Source organism: Pongo pygmaeus, chromosome X (genome assembly GCF_028885625.2).
Source record: "Pongo pygmaeus isolate AG05252 chromosome X, NHGRI_mPonPyg2-v2.0_pri, whole genome shotgun sequence".
NCBI classification, from domain to species: Eukaryota; Metazoa; Chordata; class Mammalia; order Primates; family Hominidae; genus Pongo; species Pongo pygmaeus.
In genome coordinates, this window is record NC_072396.2 from 49691389 (window position 1) to 49717568 (window position 26180).

A 26180-nucleotide genomic window follows, 5' to 3' on the forward strand; every position below is an offset into this window, starting at 1 on the left:
TATTCGGCCAGTGCTTCCTGTGTACCACCGTAGTGAATATTAACTCGGAAAATCCTCACATTTAGCATCGTCACCACGCCTATTTTGGCCGCCACCAGCCAACGTCCAGTGGCAACCTCGCTCTCGGCCCAGCCACAACCAGCCCGCTCGCGCTACGTCATCACGGTGCGTCGCGCGGGAAGTCGCGGGGAAAAGGGAAGACGCCCCTTCCTAATTCCCTCGCTTCCTTGCTTGCTGTCGAGACACCGCCGGCCCGAAGGGCTCCTAAGTGACTGGACAGGGACGGAGGGGCGGCGGCTATGGCATCCGGGACGACAGCGACGGTAGCCGAGGCAAAGGAAAGCTTGCGCCGCAGCCGCGTCGGGAACCGCCGGCGCCTGCCTTTTACGTAGGCGCAGCACAGCTGGCGTAGCACGCCGGCGCACCGCCCCGTCGCCTGTGAGCTCGCGAGAGGTGTGGCTCAGCACAGCTGGCGTAGCACGCCGACGCACCGCCCCGCCGCTTGTGAGCTCGCGAGAGGTGTGGCTCGCGCGAGGGGCGCGGCCTTGAGGAACGGTCCCCTCTGGAGGCGGGATCTGGGCGGGCAGTCGAGAGACCAGGCCCAATGGAAAAGAAAGGCCCGGGCGCTCGCGTCTCCACGGGTCGCCAGAAACTTGGCGGAGCGAGCCAAGGGCGGAGTTTGAGAAAGGGGCTGCGTCCAGTGAGTGGAGCGGCGAGTACAGTGCGTCGACGGCGGAGGCGGGAAGGGGGCGGAGGCCGACCGAAGGCGGCTAGGGACTGGCTGAAGGGGGTTAGCGAAACGTTAGCGGTCGAGTCTGGGCAGGGGGTGGAGCTGGTTGAAGGAACGGGGCAGTCCCCTGAGGAGCGGGGCTGGTTGAAACGCTAGGGGCGGGATCTGCCCGAGTGGAAGGTACCGGTCCGGCCCGATAAGGGGTGGAGTTAAGTGAATCGTTAAGGGTGGAGTCGAGACCGGGGCCGGCTGAGTGAAAGGGTGGGTGATTATCCCGGGAGATAGGCCGAAAGGGCCGGTTCGTGAAGGAATGGGGTCTGGGCCGGGCTTAGAGGGTCTGGGAATGGGGCTTAGGAGAGTAGAAGGGGCGGTGATTGGTTGGAAAGGGCAGGCCCTAAAACGGACTGAGTGAGTCCGGGGGCTCATTGCTCCGTGAAAGGGCAAGACCAGGGAGAGAGAATCGTGTAAAAGGGGTGGAGTCTAGCGGGCCGGGCGGGGCCAGGTAGAGTGGCCACCTGAGTGGATGGAGAAGGCCTGAGAGAGGCGGAGTTTGGAAGGCTGTGGAGAATCAGATCGCGTAAGGAATGGAATCTAATAGAGGGGGCGGAGCCTGGAAAAGGGCAGAGAGGTGGGGTCCTCAGGGCACACTAACCCCCTCACATACCCACGCTCCCCCCCACCCCCTGAACCGCGGCAGGGGCCAAGCCTCCTCAACTATGACCTCAACCGGCCAGGATTCCACCACAACCAGGCAGCGAAGAAGTAGGCAGAACCCCCAGTCGCCCCCTCAGGACTCCAGTGTCACTTCGGTGAGGCCCTAGACCCGCCCTGATGAGGGGGAGAGGGAGCAAGTTGGTCATGCCCTGGACTCTGACCCTTCTCTCTGATTCACAGAAGCGAAATATTAAAAAGGGAGCAGTTCCCCGCTCCATCCCCAATCTAGCGGAGGTAAAGAAGAAAGGCAAAATGAAGAAGCTCGGCCAAGCAATGGAAGAAGATCTAATCGTGGGACTGCAAGGGATGGTGAGCAGGGCCTGGCTGCAGTTTAGCCTCGTATGACAATCAAAACCCAAAGGTTCCCCACCCTGGACAGTTCCCTCTGACTCAGGGCCTAAAATGGATCTGTGTCTCCTTTTTTTTTTTCCTCTGCAGGATCTGAACATTGAGGCTGAAGCACTGGCTGGCACTGGCTTGGTGTTGGATGAGCAGCTAAATGAATTCCATTGCCTCTGGGATGACAGGTGAGGCCGGGTCCTCCAGGCTGTCTCCAAACCACAAAAATAACACACACTTACAGCCCATTAGCAAGAATAAATCTTTTCTTACCCCAGCCTGGATACTGGAAGCAGATGATTTGGGGAGGTAGGGCTCACACTTGAAAGGGTTCTTCTATGTAGCTAACAAACATTTATTGAGTGCCTATTGTGTGCCAAGAGTTGGTGATACAAATGTACCAAACAACAGACAGGGTCTCTTCTCTAGGAGCGGATTGGTGAGTAGGAGGGCAGATCATTAAACAGCCAACAGCAGTATGAGGTGTTTAATGAAGACAGACTTAAGACCAGGGGATTCAAGGGTGTATGATAGAGGATCCTAAACTAATATCCAGGCTTCCCAGAAGCCTTTATAGAGGAAGAGACGTTTGTACTGAAACAGAAGGATGAAACCTCCGATTTGCTTTACTTTTCAAAAAGAATCAGCAAATCCTTTTGGCTATATGTTCAAAATATATTCACCATCTGACCTCTCCTCACCACTTCCACTGCCACCATCATCATCACTCACCTAGACTTGCAGAGACCTCCCTGGTCCCCTACTTCCAACCTCACCTCTATTATCTGTTCATGCAGCAACCTAAAAAAATATGTATGAGATGATGTCTTTGTTAAAATACTTTAAGGAGGCCAGGCATGGTGGCTCACGCCTATAATCCCAGCACTTTGGGGGGCCAAGGCAGGTGGATCACTTGAGGTCAGGAGTTCGAGACCATTCTGACCAACACGGTGAAACACTGTCTCTACTAAAAATACAAAAATTAGTCGGGCGTGGTGGCGCACACCTGTAATCCTAGCTACTTGGTAGGCTGAGGCAGGAGAATCGCTTGATCCTGGGAGGCGGAGGTTGCAGTGAGCCGAGATTGTGCCATTGCACCCCAGCCTGCGCAACAAGAGCAAAACTCTGTCTCAAAAAATAAAAAAAAAAAGAAGTACTTTAAGGGCAAACTGTTGCCCTCAAGGTAAAGTCCAAATTTTTCATCCTGGCCTCAAAGGTTCCACATGATCTGACTCCACATCACTCTGTGACCTCATCAGCCAATCCTTCTCTCCCACACTAGTCCCCTTGTTCTTCCAATATGCCAGGCACCCTCTTGCCTCTGGTCTGTACCCTGACCAATCCCTTTCCCAGAGATTCTTTTCGGCCTTCTCCTCTTCCAGCTACCTTTCACATCCCAATGAAACTTTCTCAGAGAAGGTTTTGCCTGGCCAAACCCTACCCCAATACCTGATCTCATTTTCCTAGCCCATGACATTGTTTGCTAATTATCATACATGTGTGTTTACCAATTAACATCTATATCCCTTATCCCAACCTAAGACTAACTTACTATGGGAAAAAGACTTCTTTTATGGAATACCTATTTACAATCTATTGAGGAGCTAGGGATACAGCAGTAAACAAAACAAACAAAAGCTTGTGTCTTCAGGGTAAAGGGGGAAGACAGACAAAAAATAAAAAATAAATGATACACTGTGGTAGAAAGAGCAGTGTTATGGAGAAGCAGTAAAGGGAGGATAGTAGGAGAAAGTACAGTGGAGGAGACTTCAGTTTTAAATAGGCTGGTCAGGGAAGGCCTCACTATTTGAGCAGGGATCTGAAGAGGTGAAGGAGTAAGTCATGGAGACAGTTGGAGGAAGAGTATTCTAGGCGGGGGTTTGGGGGGCCAGCTAGAGTAAAGTTCTAGGGCTGGCTGAAGAGTATTTGGTTCAACTGAGAACCAGGGAAGAGACCAGTGTAGGTGAAGCGAAGCAAAGGAAAGAGGGAGAGGTAGGAGATGGGGTCAGAGAGGTGATGGAGGACAGATTGTTTAGGGCCTTCTGGGCATGGGGAATACTTGGCTTTTACTCAGAATGGGATGGGAGCCTCGAAGGGACATGAACTGATTAGGGTTTTAACCGGTGTCTGGCTGCTATGCACAGAAAGGACTGTTGAGGTGGCGAGGGTCGAAGCAGGGAGGCCAAGGAGATGCCGCCACAGCCCAGGCGGGAGGGTATGGTAATAGCAGTGACAGTGGTGAGGAGAGGGTCACACACCAGAGCTGATGGGAAGCAGGACTGACACCACAGTTTTGGGGTAAGCAGCTGTGGAAGGGTGGATGGGGAGATGTGGAGAGAGCAGATGTGGAGCTCCCCAGTGTCCTCATGCATCTGTGACTGTGCCTCCATCTCGCCAGCTTCCCGGAAGGCCCTGAGCGGCTCCATGCCATCAAGGAGCAACTGATCCAGGAGGGCCTCCTAGATCGCTGCGTGTCCTTTCAGGTAAGGCCCCCAAGCCAACACTCTGGGTGAAGGGCAGGGAGCTGACCTGACCTGGGCGCAGCCCATGCCTTAACCCTTTATCCCCCCTTTATTCCTCATCTCTCCCCAGGCCCGGTTTGCTGAAAAGGAAGAGCTGATGTTGGTTCACAGGTGAAGGCTTGGGAGCCTTGTAGGGATGGGGAGGAGCCTGCCCTGGACAAACCAGGGCAAGCTAAACGCTTTGGGAAGGAATGTCATGGTCTCTGTGGCCAGCCTTGGGCAAGTCACTGAGCCTCTCTGAATCTGTGTCATCGCCTGTAACAAGGGGACCAGTAAACATAAGTTCCTCAGGAGAGTTTGATGTGTGTCAGGTGCTTAGAACAGGGCCTGATATATAATCAGCCCATGATGAGCTATTACTGTTATCACGATCTGATTGTGTGAATAGATGGTGGATGTGTGGACAGAGTGATCGGGGTTCCCCCAGGGGCTGCAGGAACCCAGATTTAGAGGCCTGGTGCTATGTGGCTTGAGGAAAGCTACCTTCCAGAGCAGGTATCTGAGCTGAACTTTAAGAGGAGAAAAAGAGTGAGTCAGATGAAGAGGGTGACTGAGGGGAGGGAAAAACAGACAGCTGGACCAGTGTGGCCAAAGGCCTGAAAGTAGGATTTGGTGTGGCTATTGCAGGGGAGCAGAAAATATTACTGGAACTGAGGCGGGCTAGGGAAGAAACAGAATGTGTCTTATATCCTGGCTATTCCTTCAGGTTGACAGTTAGGGGAGCCAAGCCCTAATTTGACCAGGGGGTTGGTGTATGGACAGCTCAGCTGGGGAAGAGACAGGGCCCTGAATCTCATCTCCCATCTGTGTCTAGCCTAGAATATATTGATCTGATGGAAACAACCCAGTACATGAATGAGGGAGAACTCCGTGTCCTAGCAGACACCTACGACTCAGTTTATCTGCATCCGGTATGGATGAGAACTCTGGGGGCAGGGAATGGTGGCAATCTTGGGGTCCCCATCCCTATGCCCACCCCACCCTGGGGGAAGCAGCTGAGTGGATAGGGCTGTTCTCTCCCTTATTCCCTTTCTGGCTCCCCACTGTCTCTCCAGAACTCATACTCCTGTGCCTGCCTGGCCTCAGGCTCTGTCCTCAGGCTGGTGGATGCGGTCCTGGGGGCTGAGATCCGGAATGGCATGGCCATCATTAGGTAGGACTCTACAGCATTTGACTTTTTACATTGTTTTAAAGTCCTTCCTTCAAGTGTAAAATGTATTAATATGGGTAATATATTCATGTGATTCAAGAATCCAAAGGTACAAAAGAGAATGTAATTAAAAATCTTGTCTCCCATCCTTGTCACCCAGACACCTGCTTCCTCTCATGGGACGTAGTCATTGGAACCACTGACTCTTGTGTCCTCCCATAAAGTCTTATTCAAGAAATAAATACCATATTTCATTGATTCTAAGGTGTACATTTTTTCATATCTGTAACATCTTGAAATCCAGATGCATCTTACAAACAGTGACATCTCAGAATTCCATTGGCAGTATTTTCTGCTTCGTTTTTGGCATGTAAAATCATGGTACATCTTATCATCATTGGCATCCCAGAACTGATGAAATGCAAAAGCTTTCTCCTCCCTCCCCTTTTTTTAACCACAAATGGTAGTAACATGACATACTCCCTTCATACCATCTTTTCACTTACACATCTTGGAAACCTGTCTCTAACAGTATGTATCTTGGAGCCCGGTAGAACACCACTGTGTAAATGCACTCTATGTTAATCAGTCCCCAACTAATGGGCAATTTGGTTCTCCCCAGTCATTTGCTGTTTTAAAAAAATGCTACAGCAAATATGCTAGTACCTTTAAAAATAAAATTTTATTTTATACTAACATAAAATAAAAATGTTACTTCACCCTTTTTAAAATACAGGTTGTGGGCTAAGTTCCTGCAACAGAATGACTGGGTATGAGAATGAATGCATTGATCATTTTATTTTTATTTTTATTTATTTATTTATTTTGAGACAGAGTCTCGCTCTGTCACCAGGCTGGAGTGCAGTGACGCAATCTTGGCTCACTGCAACCTCTGCCTCCCGGGTTCAAGTGATTCTCCTGCCTCAGCCTCCCAAGTAGCTGGGACTACAGTCGCCCGCCACCACACCCAGCTAATTTTTTGTATTTTTAGTAGAGACGGGGTTTCACCATGTTGGCCAGGATGGTCTCGATCTCTTGACCTCGTGGTCCACCCGCCTCGGCCTCCCAAAGTGCTGGGATTACAGGCCTGAGCCACCGCACCCAGCCTTTATCATTTTAATGAACATTTTCAAATCTCTTTTGGAGACAGGGGTAGATTGGCAGGGGGTGAGAGTTTGAAGGCCTCCATTACTCAGTTCCTGGCAGATTTTTAGGCATCAGCATTAAAGGAATTGGTGGTCCAGGATTAGAGAGCAGGGGACAGTCTGTCTCTGCAGAGGAGGACCCCTCACATACTCCAAGCTGTTACTTTCTTGTCTTGCCCAGGCCTCCTGGACATCATGCCCAGCACAGTCTTATGGATGGCTATTGCATGTTCAACCACGTGGCTGTGGCAGCCCGCTATGCTCAACAGAAACACCGCATCCGGAGGTCAGCAACAGAGGGCAGATGTGATGGGGGTGGCATGGGGTGGGGTGTCCTGGTCTGGGCTCTTCCCCCAGATTCACCTTGATCCCCTTGCACAGAGTCCCCTCTCTCTCCTGCTCCTAGGGTCCTTATCGTAGATTGGGATGTGCATCATGGTCAAGGAACACAGTTCACCTTCGACCAGGACCCCAGGTATACCCCGACTCCCACCTAGGTGCTAGACTCCCAGCCACTACCCACCCTTACAGGCCCAGCCAGAAGGGGTCCAGAAGGAGGAAAGGGCATTCACATTCATGGGGCCTATCCTGGGATCAGGATCTGTGCTACTTTCTGTGTGTCTGCCGTCTCTCCTAATTTCATTCTGAGGCAGGGACTATTGGGTTCCCTATTTTACAGATAGGGGGACTGAGGCTTATAGGTTAAGAGGTCACACAGAGAAGAACTGGGAGAGATGGGATTTGACCCACAAATATTTGAAGATCTTATTCACTGATTAACCCTTGGGTTAGAGTGAACCTTAAATTACTGCTTTATTTTTTCTGATTAGGATAATGCTTCAAAGTGTTTGTTTATCCTTTCAGTAGATAGTAAAAAACAAATATAAATAAATAAATAACAAACTATTTGTTTAAAGAAATTAAATAATACAGAAGTGTCTGAAGTAGTAAGTCTCCTCTAATTTCCATTACCTCAAAAATAAGTGTTGACAGTTTAGGTTATATCCTTACAGATTTTTTCTATAGATGTCTGAATTTTTATTATTATTGTTATAATTATTAATAACACACTGCCTAATGGAATAATTCTCCACATGTTCTTTGACAACTTGCTTTATTCATTTAACAGCATATCTGGGACATTTCTCCATGTTAGTACCTCTTAAAGTATCTTGTTCTTTGTAGTATTCAATTTTATGACTGTACCTCTGGTTATTTAACCCCAGGACTTTTAAGATGCTTCCCAGTTTTTGCTATTACAGGCACTTCTACCGTGAATAGTCTAGTAAATATGTAATTCTGCACTTCTCTGAGTCTATTTGTAGGATGAATTTCTAACAGTGGGTTGCTTGGGCCAGAGAGTCAGCATACTTAAAAGTCTGGTATACACTGCCAGACTTCCCTCCAGGAGGGGACGGGAGGGGACCAGCTTACCCTTCCTGCAGAAAGTGATTGAGCAAGTCCTTGTCAGTAGGGGACATTACTAAGTACATGTTGAGTATCCCTTATATGAAGTGCTTGGAACCAGAAGTATTTCAAATTTCAGATTTTTTTCAGATTTTGAAATATTTATATTATACTTAGTGGTTGAGCATCCCTAATCTGAAAACCCAAAATCCGAAATACCCCAATGAGCATTTCCTTTGAGCATCATGTTGGCCTTCAAAAAGTTTAGGATTTTAGGGCCAGGTGAAGTAGCTCACGCCTGTAATCCCAGTACTTTGGGAGGCCGAGGCAGGCAGATCACCTGAGGTCAGGAGTTCAAGATCAGCTTGGCCAACATGGTGAAACCCCGTCTCTACAAAAATACAGAAAAATTAGCCAGGCGTGGTGGCACACACCTGTATTTCCAGCTACTCAGGAGGCTGAGGCAGGAGAATCACTTGAACCCAGGAGGCAGAGGTTGCAGTGAGCTGAGATCGCACCACTGCACTCCAACCTGGGTAATAGACTGAGACCCCATCTTAAAAAAAAAAAAAAAGTTTAGGATTTTACAGCATTTCAGATTTCAGATTTCTAGGTTAGGGATGCTCAACCTGTAGTAGTTTTATCTAGCCTTCTACCCAGCTGACTACAGAGAATCCACTTATCCAAGACATTTTACATCTGAAGAATCCAATTCAGGTTGGTTGTTCTCTAGACATTGCTTTATTATTTTCCAGCATTCAGTGTTCCTGACAGGTGTCTGCTTTTCATTCCTTTCCAAGTAATCTACTTTCCTCTCTGCAAGGTTATCTTGGTGTTTTTTTTTTTTAATTATTAGACAGGGTATCACTCTGTCACCCAGGCTGGAGTATAGTAGCATGATCGTAGCCCACTGTAACCTCAAACTCCTGGGCTCAAGCAATCCTCCTGCCTCAGCCTCCCAAGTAGCTAGGACTGCAGGCATGTGCCACCACACCAGGCTAATTTTTTAAATTATTTGTAGAGACAGGGTCTCATTATGTTGCCCAGACTGGTCTCGAACTCCTGACCTCAAGTGTCCTCCCACTGCAGCCTCTCAAAGCACTGAGATTACATGCATGAGCCACTGTACCTAGCCTTGATGTTCTAAACTTTTACCCTGGCCTTTTCACTCTGTTTAATAGTAGGTAGACATTTTACATCTGAAGATTCATGCTTTTCTTAAATTCTTGGAAATTATTTTCTATTAGATCTTTGATAATTTCTTCTTTGTTTTCTCTGTTCTCTTTCTAGGACTTCTGTTAGTCAGATGTTAGACTTCCTGGGTTGATCCTCTATGTCTCTCTCTTTTTTATTATTTATTTATTTATTTATTTGAGACAAGGTCTTGCTCTGTTGCCCAGGCTGGAGTACAGTGGCACAAATACGACTCACTGCAGCCTCGACCTCCCGGGCTCAAGCAGTCCTCATGCCTCAGCCTCCTGAGTAGCTGGGACCACAGGTGCACACCAGCATACCCAGCTAATTTTTTAATCTTTTGTAGAGACGGGGTCTCACCATGTTGCCCAGGCTTCTTATTTTTTGTCTCATGTTTTCTGTCTCTTTTTTCTTTTGCTGTGACCTGGGAGATTTTGTCAACTTTATCTTCAAGCCCTTCTGTTGAATTATGTATTTAGATATTCTGTTAAACTCCAAAAGCTCTTTCTTCCTCTCTGTTTCTATGTCCTCTCATTCCTGATCTTGTTTTTATAGAGTATGGATTAGAAGTGCCGGCTGGGTGCAGTGGCTCATGCCTGTAATCCCAGCACTTTGGGAGGCCGAGGTGGGTGGATCATTTGAGGCCAGGAGTTCGAGACTAGCCTGGCCAACATGGTGAAACCCCATCTCTACTAAAAATACAAAAATTACCCAGATGTGATGGTGCGCACCTGTAATCCCAGCTACTCAGGAGGCTGAGGGAGGAGAATCGCTTGAACCCAGGAGGCGGAGGTTGCAGTGAGACAAGATCATGCCACTGCACTCCAGCCTGGGCGATAGAGGGAGACCCTGTCTCAAAAAAGGAAGTGCCTTAAGTTTCTTCTGTTGTCTGAATTATGTCTCTATTCTGAGGCTGGTTGAATTATTTTTTTTTTGGTCCTTCTCTTTTATGCTGATGGTTTTCCTCAAATGTCTAGCAATCCTTATTTGGCTATTTATACCCAAGAATGAAGGCCCATTGTAGGGGGCTGTCAGAGGACTACTCTGCTGCAGTGTTTGTAGGTCTGTTTTCCTGAAAGGCATTTCCCCAGAATGGGGACAGGGAATGTCCACTGACAGGTTGCAACTTTAGCAAGTGTGGGCAAGGACCTGGGCATTAGATGGGATCCTGCCAGATGTCAGAACAAAGGAGGCCTCTTCTTTGGGGTAACATCTCTTTTTTCCCTCAGCCTTTCCAAAGGTGTGTCTGTTGTACTTATCTTTTCCAGTCTAGCTTTGGGCTTTGTTGGTCATCTCTACTGTTTTATTATGGTGGGTTTTTAATACTTCATTAATTTTTCTGGTTTTATCTTTATTAATTTTTTCCTCCAACGTTCTTTATTTTGTTCATTTCTGGCTTCTGGAATTTAATGCTTCAACATTTATCAACTCATTGGCCGATCTCATTTCATCTATACCTGTACCCACTGCCCTCTTCTTGTTTTCCTTCAAAGCTAATCCCAGATACCATATAATTTCTCCTGTAAATATTTCAGAATGCATCTCTAAAATATAAGTACACTTTTTTAGAAAAGCATTACCTTAGTATCAATACCTGAAAATTAGCAATAATTATTTTTTTAATCTGCCAAGGGTCTGTCATTCAAAAAATTCTTTAATATCATTAATCATTCTTTTTGTTTGAATAAATGCATAGGAGGCTATAGCTGTGTGTTCTTTCATGGGTACACTATTGATTACACACACAGATGTGAAATACTGTGAATATATTCAGTGCATTCTTCCTTATGAACAAACATGTGTAAACAAACAAACAAAAAGAACATGTCCATGCCCTTGGATCTCCCAGCTCCCCATCTCTCAGTCTCTGAACTCCAGCAGCAGGGAGACAAACTGGATAATCCTTAAAATACTGTTGTGAAGACAAGGAAAGCAGATGATCTAAAACTAAGTAGTTAAAAGAAACAAGTAACTTTGTTGCATTGGTGATTCAGTGAATTGGCTCTTCAGAAGGGATTTTGTGTGCATTGACCTGGATCTGTACTGGATTTCTCCAGGAAGGAAACCTCAGGTTATCTTGGGTGCCCGCTTATCCTGCTCAGCATGAGACAGAGCACCCTGGGGCCCCTGGAATCTCAAGTCTACTTTCTAGATGATTCATTGAAGTCTCTTATTCTCTGACATCCTTCCACTCTCTCTTTCTGGGTTGCTGTTTGTTTACAATTTCTTTACTGTATTTTGACTGGGGTGGTAGGAGGGTGAGGAAGTAAACCTGTGCTATCAATCCACCATTTAACTCGAAGGTGGTTGAACTTATTTTGAATTTCCCTTCTGTTTTCTTTTTAAACTTAGCTTGAATGCTAGTTCTGCTGTTTGTTGACTTTGATGGCTCTCTTTTAGAGTCAGCTTTCTTCAGATCTTTTCTTTATTCCTGTCTTCCCCAATGATATTTTTTTCTTTTTTTTTTTTTTTTTTTTTTTGGAGACAGAGTCACGCTCTGTCCCCCAGGCTGGAGGGCAGTGGCCCAATCTCGGCTCACTGCAACCTCCGCCTCCTGGGTTCAAGCAATTCTCCTACCTCCACCTCCCAAGTAGCTAGGATTACAGGCACACGCCACCACGCCCAGCAAATTTTTTGTATTTTTAGTAGAGATAGGGTTTCGCCATGTTGGCCATGCTGGTTTCGAGCTCCTGGCCTCTAGTGATCCGCCCACCTTGGCCTCCCAAAGTGCTGGGATTACAGGCGTGAGCCACTGCACCCAGCCCTCTGATGATAATGTTTATGTCCTACTGTGTTTCTCTTCCTCTAATGATTAACTTACTAAAAGTTTAGAACCAAGATTTATCTATCACTGTCAAAAATAAAGCAATCATCCTCCACCTACTCAAGACCAGAGCTTTTGCGTGTTTTTATTCCCCAATTCTAAGCTCTTTTCTTTCAGTTTTAAGAATCTTTTTATATCACTTGCATTAAATTTCACAACATTATCAACCCATTAAAATGTGACTCTTAAGTTTGTCTAGATTCAATGCATACCACTATTTCTTGCATTTCCCTAAAAAAGCTGCCTTAGATCCTCTCTGGAACAAAGCAGGGGGTAAATGACCAGATAAAAGGATGGATGGATGATAGATGATTCATTTTGCTTTCCCCAGTCAGAATTAAGCCCTCCCATGGCCCCTTGCTGGGCTTTCTGTCAAAACACGTGCATCGCATCTTTTCAGTATCTGTTTTGCGTGTCGGTCATTCTCACCCCTCTGAGTGCTCATTCTCTCGCCTATAAAATAGAAGTAGTAGTAGAGGTGGCCTGTAAGGCACTGGGGAAAAGGAACTGCCCTTTCACTGGCTTCATGACAGCCCCAACCAGCACCCCCTCTCCAGTTCCACCCACAGAAGCAAGTCTCACCCCTACCCCCCAGGTCTCTCCACTTCCTGCTAGAGAATCACCCAGCTCCCCAGCCTGGCTTGAGGCTCTTTTCAGCCTTAGCTGGCTCCCCCCAGCTAAGAGCCCCATGCTCCATTTGGGCCTCCAGTGTCGCAGGGTTTGACCTGCTGTTACTACTACCTTTGTCATAGGGGCAGATAGTGGGCGGACATGATCTAGAGTACCCCACAGAGTCAGGAGCCCCCATGATCTGGGATAGACCCTAGAGCTGAGCCTGAAATTGGGTAGGCACTGAGGGGTCAGTGATGTTTGCTGAGGGAGAGGTTCTGGTGAGAGACTAAATGAATGAGCGAGTGAGGTAATGGATAAATAAAGATAAGAATGAAAAAATGATAAGATGATTAAATTGGTGACTGAATGTAAGAGTAAATTAATGGAAGAATGGATTCATGGATTAAATAATTAATGGGGAAATTAATGAATGAGAGAATGAACGAGTGGTTGAATGGGGAAATGAGTGGTAGAGGAAACTAGCAACTGTTGGGTTGGGGGTGTCTATGGGGATTGACTTCTCCAACTCTCTTACCTCTTTTTCTTCTGCCCCCAGTGTCCTCTATTTCTCCATCCACCGCTACGAGCAGGGTAGGTTCTGGCCCCACCTGAAGGCCTCTAACTGGTCCACCACAGGTTTCGGCCAAGGCCAAGGATATACCATCAATGTGCCTTGGAACCAGGTCAGCATCCACCCACCTCTGCCCCCAAAGTGAGGCCCAGCCCCGCCCTTCTGTCAGCAGCTCGGGACAGGTGGCTGAACATCCCCCATCACACTCCTGTGTCTGCAGGTGGGGATGCGGGATGCTGACTACATTGCTGCTTTCCTGCACGTCCTGCTGCCAGTCGCCCTCGAGGTCCTGGGGATCTGGGGTGTGTTGGGAGGAGGAGTGGCCTTGAAGGTTAGGCTGTGAGGGTAGGTAGCCTCATGGAGTCTGTTCCCCCTTCAGTTCCAGCCTCAGCTGGTCCTGGTGGCTGCTGGATTTGATGCCCTGCAAGGGGATCCCAAGGTAAGGCAGGCTCCCTGGGGTGGCAGGTGGGTTGCACGGAGCCAGGCTGACCCTCCATGTCCCCCCAGGGTGAGATGGCCGCCACTCCGGCAGGGTTCGCCCAGCTAACCCACTTGCTCATGGGTCTGGCAGGAGGCAAGCTGATCCTGTCTCTGGAGGTGAGTGACTCACCTTTGTCCCTCAGCCTGTGGATCCTGGAGGGCTTAAGAACGAAGCTTTCAAGTCCAACAGGAGTTCCTGGCCCAGGAATTCACTTACTAGCTGGACAACCTTGCATAAGTCACTTCACTTCTTTGTACCTCCGCTTTCCTTCTGTAAAACGAGCATAATAATGGTAATCACCTCATATCATTGTCCAGTGAATTCAGTGAGGCCCCCTTCTAAGTTCCTTGTTGCTTGACATTTGGTATGCACTCTTTTATTATCATCATTATTATTATTCCCTGGTCATGTCTGGTCCTTTCCTGATTCCCCTTCACAACTCCTTGCCCCAGGGTGGCTATAACCTCCGCGCCCTAGCTGAAGGCGTCAGTGCTTCGCTCCACACCCTTCTTGGAGACCCTTGCCCCATGCTGGAGTCACCTGGTGCCCCCTGCCGGAGGTGAGCCCAGGTGGAGGAGGGGAAAGCGGGAGCGTCACTGCCTGCCCACATTCCTAGACATCATATTTTCTCCCTGCCCTGCAGTGCCCAGGCTTCAGTTTCCTGTGCTCTGGAAGCCCTTGAGCCCTTCTGGGAGGTTCTTGTGAGATCAAGTAGGAAGTGGGGTGTGGGCCTGGTGTGGGGTGGATGTGGGATGAGCCCTGGGGGAGACTGTCTTCAGACTTCCACTGACTTTACTGTGCTGCCTTGGTGGGAGAGGGTCAGGCCCTCTCTCTCCCTGGGCCCTGGTTTCAGGCCTCCCACCCCTTTTTCTGTTTGGGTCACCTGAGTTCCAGAGTATGACGGGGATTCAGATTGAGAGGGTAGGACAAACGTGGCCTCCCCCTTGTAGCTGAGACCGTGGAGGGGGACAACATGGAGGAGGACAATGTAGAGAGCGAGGAGGAAGGACCCTGGGAGCCCCCTGCGCTCCCAATCCTGACATGGCCAGTGCTACAGTCTCGCACAGGGCTGGTCTATGACCAAAGTATGATGAATCACTGCAACTTGTGGGACAGGTAGGCATTTGGAGGGCTGGATGAGTAGGTGTTGGGGGTCCCTCCCCCTCAGGCACTAAGCCTCTACCTCTCGTTTCCCCACTGCTAGCCACCACCCTGAGGTACCCCAGCGCATCTTGCGGATCATGTGCCGTCTGGAGGAGCTGGGCCTTGCCGGGCGCTGCCTCACCCTGACACCGCGCCCTGCCACAGAGGCTGAGCTGCTCACCTGCCACAGGTCAGACCCCGGTGCCTGGGGTGGGTGGCTTCCCAGGACTGTGGATGAGGTCTCCGGGGCTGGAGCTTGGGTTTCCCCTCCTGGGGAGCTGCTGCAGGACTTGAGAGGGGCTGAAGTTCCTGTCTTGGGGGCGGGGCCCAGGGAGGGGACAGACACTCCTCACTGTCCTGCGGGTGCTCCTCTCTGTGCTTCCAGTGCTGAGTACGTGGGTCATCTCCGGGCCACAGAGAAAATGAAAACCCGGGAGCTGCACCGTGAGAGTTCCAACTTTGACTCCATCTATATCTGCCCCAGTACCTTCGCCTGTGCACAGCTTGCCACTGGCGCAGCCTGCCGCCTGGTAGAGGCTGTGCTCTCAGGAGAGGTGTGTCCTCTGTGGGCTGGGGAGAGGAGGACCTGGGGGAAATGGAAAAAGAGGGCCACCTGCTGTTTCTGGAGGCTCTGAGAGAGTCAAGCAGGGCCTGAGGAAAGGGGCCATGGGGAGGGGCAAGGGAGGGGGTGGGCCTAGAGGCTGGAGGAATAATGGAAGGAACTGGAGAAAGGGAAGGGTGGCCACGTGCGATGGCTCACGTCTGTAATCCTAGCACTTTGAGAAGCTGAGGTGAGCTCAGGAGGTCGAGGCTGCAGTGAGCCATGATGGCACCACTGCACTCTAGCCTGGGCAACAGAGTGAGACCCTGTGTCAAAAAAAAAAAAAAGGCCGGGCGTGATGGCTCACACCTGTAATCTCAGCACTTTGGGAGGCCGAGGTGGGCGGATCATGAGGTCAGGAGATCGAGACCATCCTGGATAACATGGTGAAACCCTGTCTCCACTAAAAAACACACAAAAAATTAGCCGGGCGTGGCAGCAGGTGCCTGTAGTCCCAGCTACTCAGGAGGCTGAGGCAGGAGAATGTCGGGAACCCGGGAGGCGGAGCTTGCAGTGAGCCGAGATCCCACCACTGCATTCCAGCCTGGGTGACTGAGCGAGACTCCGTCTCAAAAAAAAAAAAAAAAAAAAGGTGGAAAGGAAGGTGAGGGCAAGCTTGAGGGCAGGCTGTCTGATCTTAGCACCCTGCTGCTTCCCAGGTTCTGAATGGAGCTGCTGTGGTGCGTCCCCCAGGACACCACGCGGAGCAGGATGCAGCTTGCGGTTTTTGCTTTTTCAACTCTGTGGCTGTGGCTGCTCGCCATGCCCAGGCTATCAGTGGGCGTGCCCTACGGTAAGGACTCCCTGGGGACCCCCCAAATCCTGATCCTTGTGGGGACCTGGATGCTCCCCCCAGCCCATTGCTTACTCATGCCCCATGGTCCAGCTTCCAGGACTTCCCCAGAAAGGAGTGAGGGTGCAGTCTTTACCCAGAGAAGGACCGAGGATGGAGCCTCTCAGTGCTTATTTAGATAGGACCCCCAGATCATGTTACCTGGGCACTTATAAAACAGGATCCAGGGTCCCACCCCAGCATTTCTGGCCTATAGCAGCTGCCTCGACAGAACCCAGGTCTAGGCTCCTGATGCATACTCTAGAAGACCCACGAACCAGCCCCCAGCATTAGCTGCCCAAGGCCCAGGGTCCAGTTCCCTAGCAATGACCCAGAAGAGCCCAGAGCCCAGCCCCGAGCACTTGCTCAGGCCTACCGGGAAGCCCTTGGGAACCAGGATCAGACTTTTCTCCTTAACTGATAGGACCCAGGGTCCTGCCACTCAGCACTAAATGCCCCTGCAGACCCCAGGGGTCTAGCCCAGCCCTCTTCCAGGGGGTGAGTATCCAAGGTTACTGAGGTGCTGTCTCCTCCCCAGAATCCTGATTGTGGATTGGGATGTCCACCACGGTAATGGAACTCAGCACATGTTTGAGGATGACCCCAGGTAAGGAGCTGCAGTCAGGGGCCGCAGTGTGATCAGGGAGGTGGGTGAGCACCTCAGGGGTACTGGAGCCCCTAACCAGCCATGGTCCCCTTCCCACCCCCTCCCCGGCAGTGTGCTATATGTGTCCCTGCACCGCTATGATCATGGCACCTTCTTCCCCATGGGGGATGAGGGTGCCAGCAGCCAGATCGGCCGGGCTGCGGGCACAGGCTTCACCGTCAACGTGGCATGGAACGGGCCCCGCATGGGTGACGCTGACTACCTAGCTGCCTGGCATCGCCTGGTGCTTCCCATTGCCTACGAGGTACAGCTCAGGATAGATCGCAGGATGTATGTGACACACCTGTGCAGGTGGCAGCCTGGACCTGCCTCCTCGGCATGTGTGTGTGACTACCACGTGGCTGATCATACGAGACAGCCCATGGGTGTTTAATGAGGTTACCAGGGCAGTTGGTGGCTGTGATCATCTTGTGTATTTGTGCACAGGTGGCTGTACATGACTGCCTTCTCTGTGTGACACTGTGTGAGTGACTGTCTTGACTGTGTGTGTGAGGGCCTTCTGACTATGCAGCAGTGGCCCGTGTCCTGGCTGGATCTGTGTTGTATGTGTGTGCCATCACAAGTGCTTGAGTATGTGCGTGTGCGACTCTGTGCAGGCAGGTATTTCTCACCTTTTCTCTGTGTGATGGGTGTGATATTGTATGTCACTAAATGCAACCATCTCTGTGACAGCCTGTGTGGGACCTTCTGGATGTGGAAGGCTGTGTGTGACAGCAGTCACTGTTTGGCTGTCTGCCCTGGCTGTTTGTGTGTATGTCTCTGACTGGGAGGTATCTGCCTTCCCTCTGTGTGAGCTGGGGGGCTGGTGGCTTGTGTATGGCTGACTCTGGGAGGGAGGGAAAGGGTGTGAGCACCGCTCTGTCACCCTGGGCGCCGGTGTGCATCTTTGGATCTGCATGTGCATCTGACTGTGCATGGGTAGCCAGGACAGCCTTCTGTGTGTGTACAACTGTATGTGCAAGTAACCAGCTCTTGTGGACACACCAGAGTGCATGTCGCTGTTGTGGCTGTGTGGTGATGGCATGTGTATGTGACTGTGCCGGGTGGCTGTGGGTTATTGTCCTCTTTGAGAAACTGTGTGTGTGTACATGACTAGTGCAGATATATAGTACTGGTCTATATGGTACTGTCTGTGTGGCAGTACGTGTGGCTCTGTGTGACCATCTTCTCTGTGTGTGGTGCTTGCTTTGCCATCTTCTGTTATGGAAGTGTGCAAGCACCTCTCTTTGGCACCATGTATAAAAAACCCTGTATCTTGTGTATGTGTGTCCCACGTTTGACCCTGGGGTATGTGTTTGTGAGGACATGTCTCTGTCTCTCTGTTTTTCATGTCACTCTCTTGACGTGTCATTCTGTCTCATGTCCCCATCTGTCTCTTTTTTTTTTTTTTTTTTTTTTGAAACGGAGTCTTGCTGTGTCACCCAGGCTAGAGTGCAGTGGTACAATCTCGGCTCACTGCCAGCTCCGCCTCCCGGGTTCACGCCATTCTCCTGCCTCAGTCTCCCGCGTAGCTGGGACTACAGGCGCCCGCCACCACGTCTGGCTAATTTTTTGTATTTTTAGTAGAGACAGGGTTTCACTGTGTTAGCCAGGATGGTCTCAATCTGACCTCGTGATCCACCCGCCTCAGCCTCCCAAAGTGCTGGGATTACAGGCGTGAGCCACCATGCCCGGCCCCTATCTGTCCCTTTCTGCCATCTCCATGTCTCTAAGTCTACATCTATTTCTTCTACCTCTGAGTCTGTATTTCTTCTCTTCCCCTCTTCATTTTCAGTCTCTGCTTTTGTGTCTCCTAGTCTCCAGGTTCTGTGTCTCCATCTCTCTGACTTGCATCTCCATGTCTTCATTTGTCCTTTTCTCCATGTCTCTGGGTCGCCATCACTTACTGCCTACCAAAAGCCCCTACCCTCATGCTTATACATCTCTTCTCTCCCTGCCTCAGTTTAACCCAGAACTGGTGCTGGTCTCAGCTGGCTTTGATGCTGCACGGGGGGACCCGCTGGGGGGCTGCCAGGTGTCACCTGAGGGTTATGCCCACCTCACCCACCTGCTGATGGGCCTTGCCAGTGGCCACATTATCCTTATCCTAGAGGTAACTCTCTCTTGGTCCCTCTTCCCACAGTGGGAGGGTAGTTTGGAAATGTTGGCACCATCACTCAGGACAGTTTCCTGAAATCTCCTTTGAGTGTCCCTGCCTGGGATTGTTGGCACATACTGGGTAGTAATAAGAATAACAGCAACATTAACATCCTTAATTGAGTGCTCACTATGTGCAGAGCACTCTTCTGAGCACTTCTTGTGTCTTATTCATTCAGTTACTTAGCAGAGCAGCCTTATGAGGTAGGGTCAGCTTACCTCATTATTTTCCTCTCTGAAGATCAGGGAAACTGAGGCACAAAGAGGTGTGATGACTAGCCTGAGATGGCACATTTACTGATGGCAGAACCAGGACTTGAACCCATGCAGCCTGGATCCAGGGTTTGTGCTTTTTACTCTACCTGAACTGCCTCTAACAAGTTCCTGGGACAAAGGAAATTCACTGACCTTTGTAAATGACTCAGTATCCCCACACCCTGTGCCTCAGTTTCCTCATCTTTACGAGGCAGGCTAATCATGGAGGAATGCCTGGCATATGGTAAATGCTGGATCTTTTGGATCTGGTTTTTGTTTTGTTTTGTTTTGTGTGTGTGAGACAGAGTCTTGCTCTGTCACCCAGGCTAGTCTGCAGTGGCGTGATCTCAGCTCACTGCAGCCTCCACCTCCTGGGTTCAAGTGATCCTCCCACCTCAGCCTCCTGAGTCACTGGGATTACAGGCACCTGCCACCACGCCCAGCTAATTTTTGTATTTTTAGTAGAGATGGGGTTTCACCATGTTGGCCAGGCTGGTCTTGAGCTCCTGGCCTCAAGAAATCCACCCACCTTAGCCTCCCAGAGTGCTGGAATTACAGGTATGAGCCACCGCACCTGGCCCCTGGTTACTGTTATGCATTGTTCAGATATTAACCTGCTCAGCAACCTTCTGTGCTCTTATTTTCTTTTTCTTTCTTTCTTTTTTTTTTTTTTTTTTTTTTGAGACGTTGTCTTGCTCTGTCGCCCAGGCTAGAGTGCAGTGGTGCGATCGCAGCTCACTGCGTTCAAGCAGTTCTCTGCCTCAGCCTCCTGAGTAGCTAGGATTACAGGCGCCTGCCACCACACCCGGCTAATTTTTTTGTATTTTTAGTAGAGATGGGGTTTCACCATGTTGGCCAGGCTGGTCTTGAATTCCTGACCTTGTGATCCACCCGCCTCAGCCTCCCAAAGTGTTGGGATTACAGGCATGAGCCACCGTACCTGCCTCTTTTTTTTTTTTTTTTTTTTCCTTTTGAGACAGAGTCTCGCTCTGTCACCCAGGCTGGAGTGCAAATGGCACTATCTCGGCTCACCGCAGCCTCCATCTCCCAGGCTTGAGCAAGCAATTCTCATGCCTCAGCCTCCCGAATAGCTGGGACTACAGGTGCATGCCACCACGCCTGGCTAATTTTTGTATTTTTAGTAGAGATGGGGTTTCACCATGTTGGCCAGGCTGGCCTCAAACTCCTGACCTCAGGTAATCTTCCCGCCTTGGCCTCCCAAAGTGCTGGGATTATAGGGGTGAGCCACCACGCCCGGCCTGTGCTGTTATTTTCACCACTTTACAGATGAGGAAAATAAGTCACAGAGAAATTAATTGGCTTGCAAAAGTCCCACTTACTATGTGCCCAGTACTGCTTGTGACAGGACACAGTGGGAGTTAAGAACACAGATGACTCCATCAGAGAGCCCAAGTTCAAACCCCAGTGCTGCCTCTTCAGCTGTTATGACCTCGGACAAGTCATCTAACCACTCTGAGCCTCAGTTTCTTTATCTGTAAAAAGAATTGCGACTGGGATTCCTGTAAAGTGTAAAAAAAGTCAATACAGGAGTCCATGTGGAGAAAGAGTCCAGTTGTTCCTGTACTAGGTCAGGGCAGGGGCTTTTGTATGGGTTCACAGCAGTCGTCTTGTGCAGGTCAGGTCAGTGGTTACTGTATGATGTGAGGCCAGGGGTTCCTGGACAGTGTGAAGACGGATTTCTGTATGGCATGAAGGCAAGTTCCTGTATAGATTAGCGCCTGTGGTTGTGAGGATTGAGTTAATATGCATGAAGTACTTAAAATCGGGTCTGGCACACAGCAAACAATAAATGTCAGCTGTTACTAATGCTTTTATCAGTATTGTTATCTTGCACTTTACATCACAATTTACTCCCCACAACAACCACCTTACACAGTGGGTGCTGCCCATCTTAAAGGTGTGGGTTCTGTTCACTTGTTCCCAGTACTCCCCCTCCCTCTTCAGACTTTCAGGGCTCAGTAGGGAGGATTGGGGAGGCAGGACATGTTGCCCTCCAAATTCCCCAATGAACCCCCACCATACCTTTCCCTCCCCTTTTCCTTAACAAAGGGTGGCTATAACCTGACATCCATCTCAGAGTCCATGGCTGCCTGCACTCGCTCCCTCCTTGGAGACCCGCCACCCCTGCTGACCCTGCCACGGCCCCCACTATCAGGGGCCCTGGCCTCAATCACTGAGACCATCCAAGTCCATCGCAGATACTGGCGCAGCTTACGGGTCATGAGTGAGTGGATTTGGGGGCGATGGGGGGAACTCAGGGAAGGAGGGGGCTGAGGGGCAGGGATTAGAGGCAGGAAGGGGGACAGTACCCATACTCAAGGATCTCCCTCCCTGGTTCCAGAGGTAGAAGACAGAGAGGGACCCTCCAGTTCTAAGTTGGTCACCAAGAAGTCACCCCAACCAGCCAAACCTAGGTTAGCTGAGCGGATGACCACACGAGAAAAGAAGGTTCTGGAAGCAGGCATGGGGAAAGTCACCTCGGCATCATTTGGGGAAGAGTCCACTCCAGGCCAGACTAAGTCAGAGACAGCTGTGGTGGTCCTCACTCAGGACCAGCCCTCAGAGGCAGCCACAGGGGGAGCCACTCTGGCCCAGACCATTTCTGAGGCAGCCATTGGGGGAGCCATGCTGGGCCAGACCACCTCAGAGGAGGCTGTCGGGGGAGCCACTCCGGACCAGACCACCTCAGAGGAGACTGTGGGAGGAGCCACTGTGGACCAGACCACCTCAGAGGATGCTGTTGGGGGAGCCACGCTGGGCCAGACTACCTCAGAGGAGGCTGTAGGAGGAGCTACACTGGCCCAGACCACCTCGGAGGCAGCCATGGAGGGAGCCACACTGGACCAGACTACGTCAGAGGAGGCTCCAGGGGGCACCGAGCTGATCCAAACTCCTCTAGCCTCGAGCACAGACCACCAGACCCCCCCAACCTCACCTGTGCAGGGAACTACACCCCAGATATTTCCCAGTACACTGATTGGGAGTCTCAGGACCTTGGAGCTAGGCAGCGAATCTCAGGTAAGGCCCACCACACCCAGGTAGGGGCAAGAAGGGGCAAGACTCGGGCTTCTCTGATACATCTCTTACTTCTGCGTGTCCAGGGGGCCTCAGAATCTCAGGCCCCAGGAGAGGAGAACCTACTAGGAGAGGCAGCTGGAGGTCAGGACATGGCTGATTCGATGCTGATGCAGGGATCTAGGGGCCTCACTGATCAGGTGAGCTCAGGGAGAGGCTGGGACTGTGGCTTCCTTCTCTTGCCAATTTGTGTCTCCAGGTAGGAGCATGTGATGTATAAACATATAATGGGGAGATGGGGTCTTCAGCTTACCTAGTTTCACCCACCCACTCCAGGCCATATTTTATGCTGTGACACCACTGCCCTGGTGTCCCCATTTGGTGGCAGTATGCCCCATACCTGCAGCAGGCCTAGACGTGACCCAACCTTGTGGGGACTGTGGAACAATCCAAGAGAATTGGGTGTGTCTCTCTTGCTATCAGGTATGGAGCAGAGGAAGGGGATGGGGCGGAGGTTGGCCCGGGAGCAAACTGCAGGGGGATGCTGACCCCCACCTGACACTCACACCCCCAACCTCAGGTCTACTGTGGTCGTTACATCAATGGCCACATGCTCCAACACCATGGAAATTCTGGACACCCGCTGGTCCTCAGCTACATCGACCTGTCAGCCTGGTGTTACTACTGTCAGGCCTATGTCCACCACCAGGTGGGCCCTGGGTAGACCCTTCGACACGTGCACACTCACCCCCCACACACACACCCCTTCTGTGATTGGGTAAAGGGAGACCACAGGCCCCTCTGCATGGCTGCCTCATGTGATTATTTTGCATGGGGCGGGGGCTGTGGGATAGTCCAGAAGACAGAGTGGTTGAGGGCTGGAGTGGGGGCAGCCCTGCAGCCGAGGTAGAGGGGTCCTCACTCTCTCTCACCTGCCCTATTCTTGCCTCCTCCTCAGGCTCTCCTAGATGTGAAGAACATCGCCCACCAGAACAAGTTTGGGGAGGATATGCCCCACCCACACTAAGCCCCAGAATACGGTCCCTCTTCACCTTCTGAGGCCCACGATAGACCAGCTGTAGCTCATTCCAGCCTGTACCTTGGATGAGGGGTAGCCTCCCACTGCATCCCATCCTGAATATCCTTTGCAGCTCCCCAAGAGTGCTTATTTAAGTGTTAATACTTTTAAGAGAACTGCGACGATTAATTGTGGATCTCCCCCTGCCCATTGCCTGCTTGAGGGGCACCACTACTCCAGCCCAGAAGGAAAGAGGGGCAGCTCAGTGGCCCCAAGAGGGAGCTGATATCACGAGGATAACATTGGTGGGAGGGGAGTTAACTGGCAGGCATGGTAAGGTTGCATATGTAATAAAGTACAAGCTGTTAAAAAACCTGGAGAAAGCCTTTTGACTTTGAGCAGGTGGAGAACCCCACATCCCTGGCCAGCAGAGCCGATGAGTAATGAAGGAATGAGGGAGTGGGTCTCTGTCAGGTCAATCCCCTGCCCATCCATTGCCCCCAAAAAACTAACTGAAAATAGAGCAGCCATCTTGACTGGCTCCACGGGATATGAAATGGTAGAATCCATGAGAAAGTGGGTGCTTGCCTTATAAACAGGAGCCTCACAGCCAGTCCCAGCCATACCCACACCCTAGGCTGAGAAGGCAAGAAAACTAGCAGGAAGTATCCTCACCAGGCCTGTTTCCCCACTGTCTCATTGGCCTGACTGGGGATGGCGGGAGGTCCAGGTTTAACTTGAATGTGGTGGTCATGGTAGCTTCTTGGCAGAAGGGGTGCCTGCCATTGACCAGAGGTGGGAAATTGGAGGACAGTCTGAGAGTTGAATTTCTCCCACGTGGTGAGAATTACTTTGGCAGCTCAAGGGAGTTGTGTCTGAGGTTTCCAGGACTTTTCTTCATGGCCACCTTATGATCCCGAGCTGACCACCACAGCCTTACTGAGTCAAGAAGAGGAGGGATGGGGAAGGGCCGGGGCTGCCCCGTTCTTGTTGTTTTGTTTTTTGAGATGGAGTCTTGCTCTTGTCACCCAGGCTGGAGTGCAGTGGCACGATCTCGGCTCACTGCAGCCTCCGCCTCCCAGGTTCAAGTGATTCTCCTTCCTCAGCCTCCTGAGTAGCTGGGATTACAGGTGCCTGCCACCACACCTGGCTAATTTTTGTATTTTTAGTAGAGATGGGGTTTTGCCATTTTGGGCAGGCTGGTCTCAAACTCCTGACCTGGTGATCCGCTGGCCTTGGCCTCCCAAAGTGCTGGGATTACGGGTGTGAGCCACCGCTCCCGGGCCAGGGGCTGCCCTGTTTTAAGAGCCCTCTGGATGCCCCACCTCTGCTGCCCTCTCATTGATCAGGACTGTGCATGTGGTTGCTATAGCTGCAAGGGAGCCTGGGAAATGTGTAGCTTGACAGGCAACTGCCTTCAATCAGGGTCTTTCTTCCCTGACAGAATGACCCCTCCTCTGTCACTCTCTTTTCTCCAGAGCTACCAAAAAACCGAGTTGAGGCAGCACAGGCTCTGTGGCCTGAAAGAGCTTCCCACAAAACAGTTCCCAAAGTCAGGCCATCCTGGTCAAAATCTGACCCGCAACTCCCCCCCCCACACACACACACCACCAACAGGAAAGCAAGGGAGAGGCGCCGCAGGGGACACATGGGGAGGTTTGGCCGCCGTCCGTGCACCCCTAGAGGCCGCTGTGGCACCCACGTGCCTGTGCGCAAGCCGCCTGGGGGGACACGACCCCTTGCTCCCCCGGGGCAATGGCAGGGGCAGGGGCAGGGGCGGGGCAGGGGCAAGGGCGCGGCGCAGGGGGGTGGGCGGCCTGAGGAGCCGAGGGAGGGCGGCTGCGCATGTCCACTCCCCCACCCGCCGCCGGGGTGCCCCGGGGAGCAGCGTCGCCCCCCGCCAGGTCTGTCAGAGCGTCCCAGTGCGCCCGCCTCCCCACGGACACAGGTGAGCGAGGCGCCGGTGCCCCTGGCCCTGCCAAGCCTGGGGGTATCCCCGCGCCGGCTTTGGGGGACCCTCCCCCAAGCGCCAAGCCTTCTCCCGGGCGAGCGGCCCCTCACTCGGCCGGCCGGGAGGGGTGTCGGCGCTTGGCTGGAAGCGGGGCCGCCTCACCCGGAGTCGGGATGGGTCTTGACAGGATGCCTGGGCGACGCTGCTCACACCGAGCCCGAAGTGGAGTCCTGGTTTCGGGGACCCCTCCGCACTCCGAGCTTTGCACCTCACCCGGCCTCGTCCGGGAAAGCGCGACCTGGCGAGGCCGCCCTGACCCCAGGTCCCGGCCCCTTAGCGCGCCAGCCTCGGTGAGCTGGGCGAAGCCCCCCAAACTGGTCCCGGCGGCTCTGAGCGCGCGGCCACGGGGACCCGCCAGGAGCCCAGGGGACCCCACGGGGGCTCCGCGCCACTTGAGAGGACCGAGCCCCCCATCCCCGGCGCATCCCGCGGGCTAAGACCCCGGGCCAGTGCCCTCGGCACGTGCCTCTGAGCCTCGGGCTACTCCCGGGAGCGGAGCCGTGGGGACCAGGGCCGCGGCCTCCCTGCGAGTCGCGGGGACTGGGCGAGTGTGGCCCCGTCCCGCCAGGCACCTGGGGTGGAAGCTGCGCTCCGCCACTCGGCCAGGCCCCGGGCTTTCCTTCCTCACCGTCGGCGCCCCCAGACTCCAGCCGCTCCGACCCCGACTTAAGAGGCAGCCTCGACCCCGCCTCTGCCTTCTGACCCATCCCTAAAGATGGCCGGGCACCCCTACAGGACCCCCAGAAGCCGACCTCTCCCTCCACGTGCGCCGCCGCCTCGCCCCTCCCCGCA

General features: G+C 51.7%; 1 protein-coding gene across 9 annotated transcripts; it reads left to right on the plus strand.

Annotated features, from left to right (window-relative positions):
• The first annotated feature begins 497 nt into the window (after positions 1–497).
• On the plus strand, positions 498–23750 carry HDAC6 (histone deacetylase 6). Of its 9 annotated transcripts, none has more exons than XM_054471244.2 (29): positions 498–519; positions 1428–1539; positions 1625–1753; positions 1883–1971; positions 4182–4266; positions 4376–4416; positions 5120–5216; positions 5361–5458; positions 6782–6886; positions 7007–7075; positions 13194–13320; positions 13429–13494; positions 13588–13647; positions 13716–13805; positions 14142–14248; positions 14333–14400; positions 14640–14805; positions 14894–15022; positions 15218–15386; positions 16093–16226; positions 16804–16872; positions 16984–17176; positions 18875–19024; positions 21394–21568; positions 21686–22362; positions 22446–22559; positions 22696–22842; positions 22940–23068; positions 23318–23750. In XM_054471244.2, exons 2-29 carry the CDS (start codon positions 1447–1449, stop codon positions 23384–23386), a joined length of 3645 nt encoding a protein of 1214 aa, XP_054327219.1. In that variant the 5' UTR covers positions 498–519; positions 1428–1446; the 3' UTR covers positions 23387–23750. The 9 variants fall into 9 exon arrangements, with proteins under 9 accessions (XP_054327219.1, XP_054327215.1, XP_054327217.1 ...); XM_054471240.2 differs by lacking the exon at positions 498–519 and adding an exon at positions 553–700; XM_054471242.2 differs by lacking the exon at positions 498–519 and adding an exon at positions 572–721.
• Positions 23751–26180: the final 2430 nt, after the last annotated feature.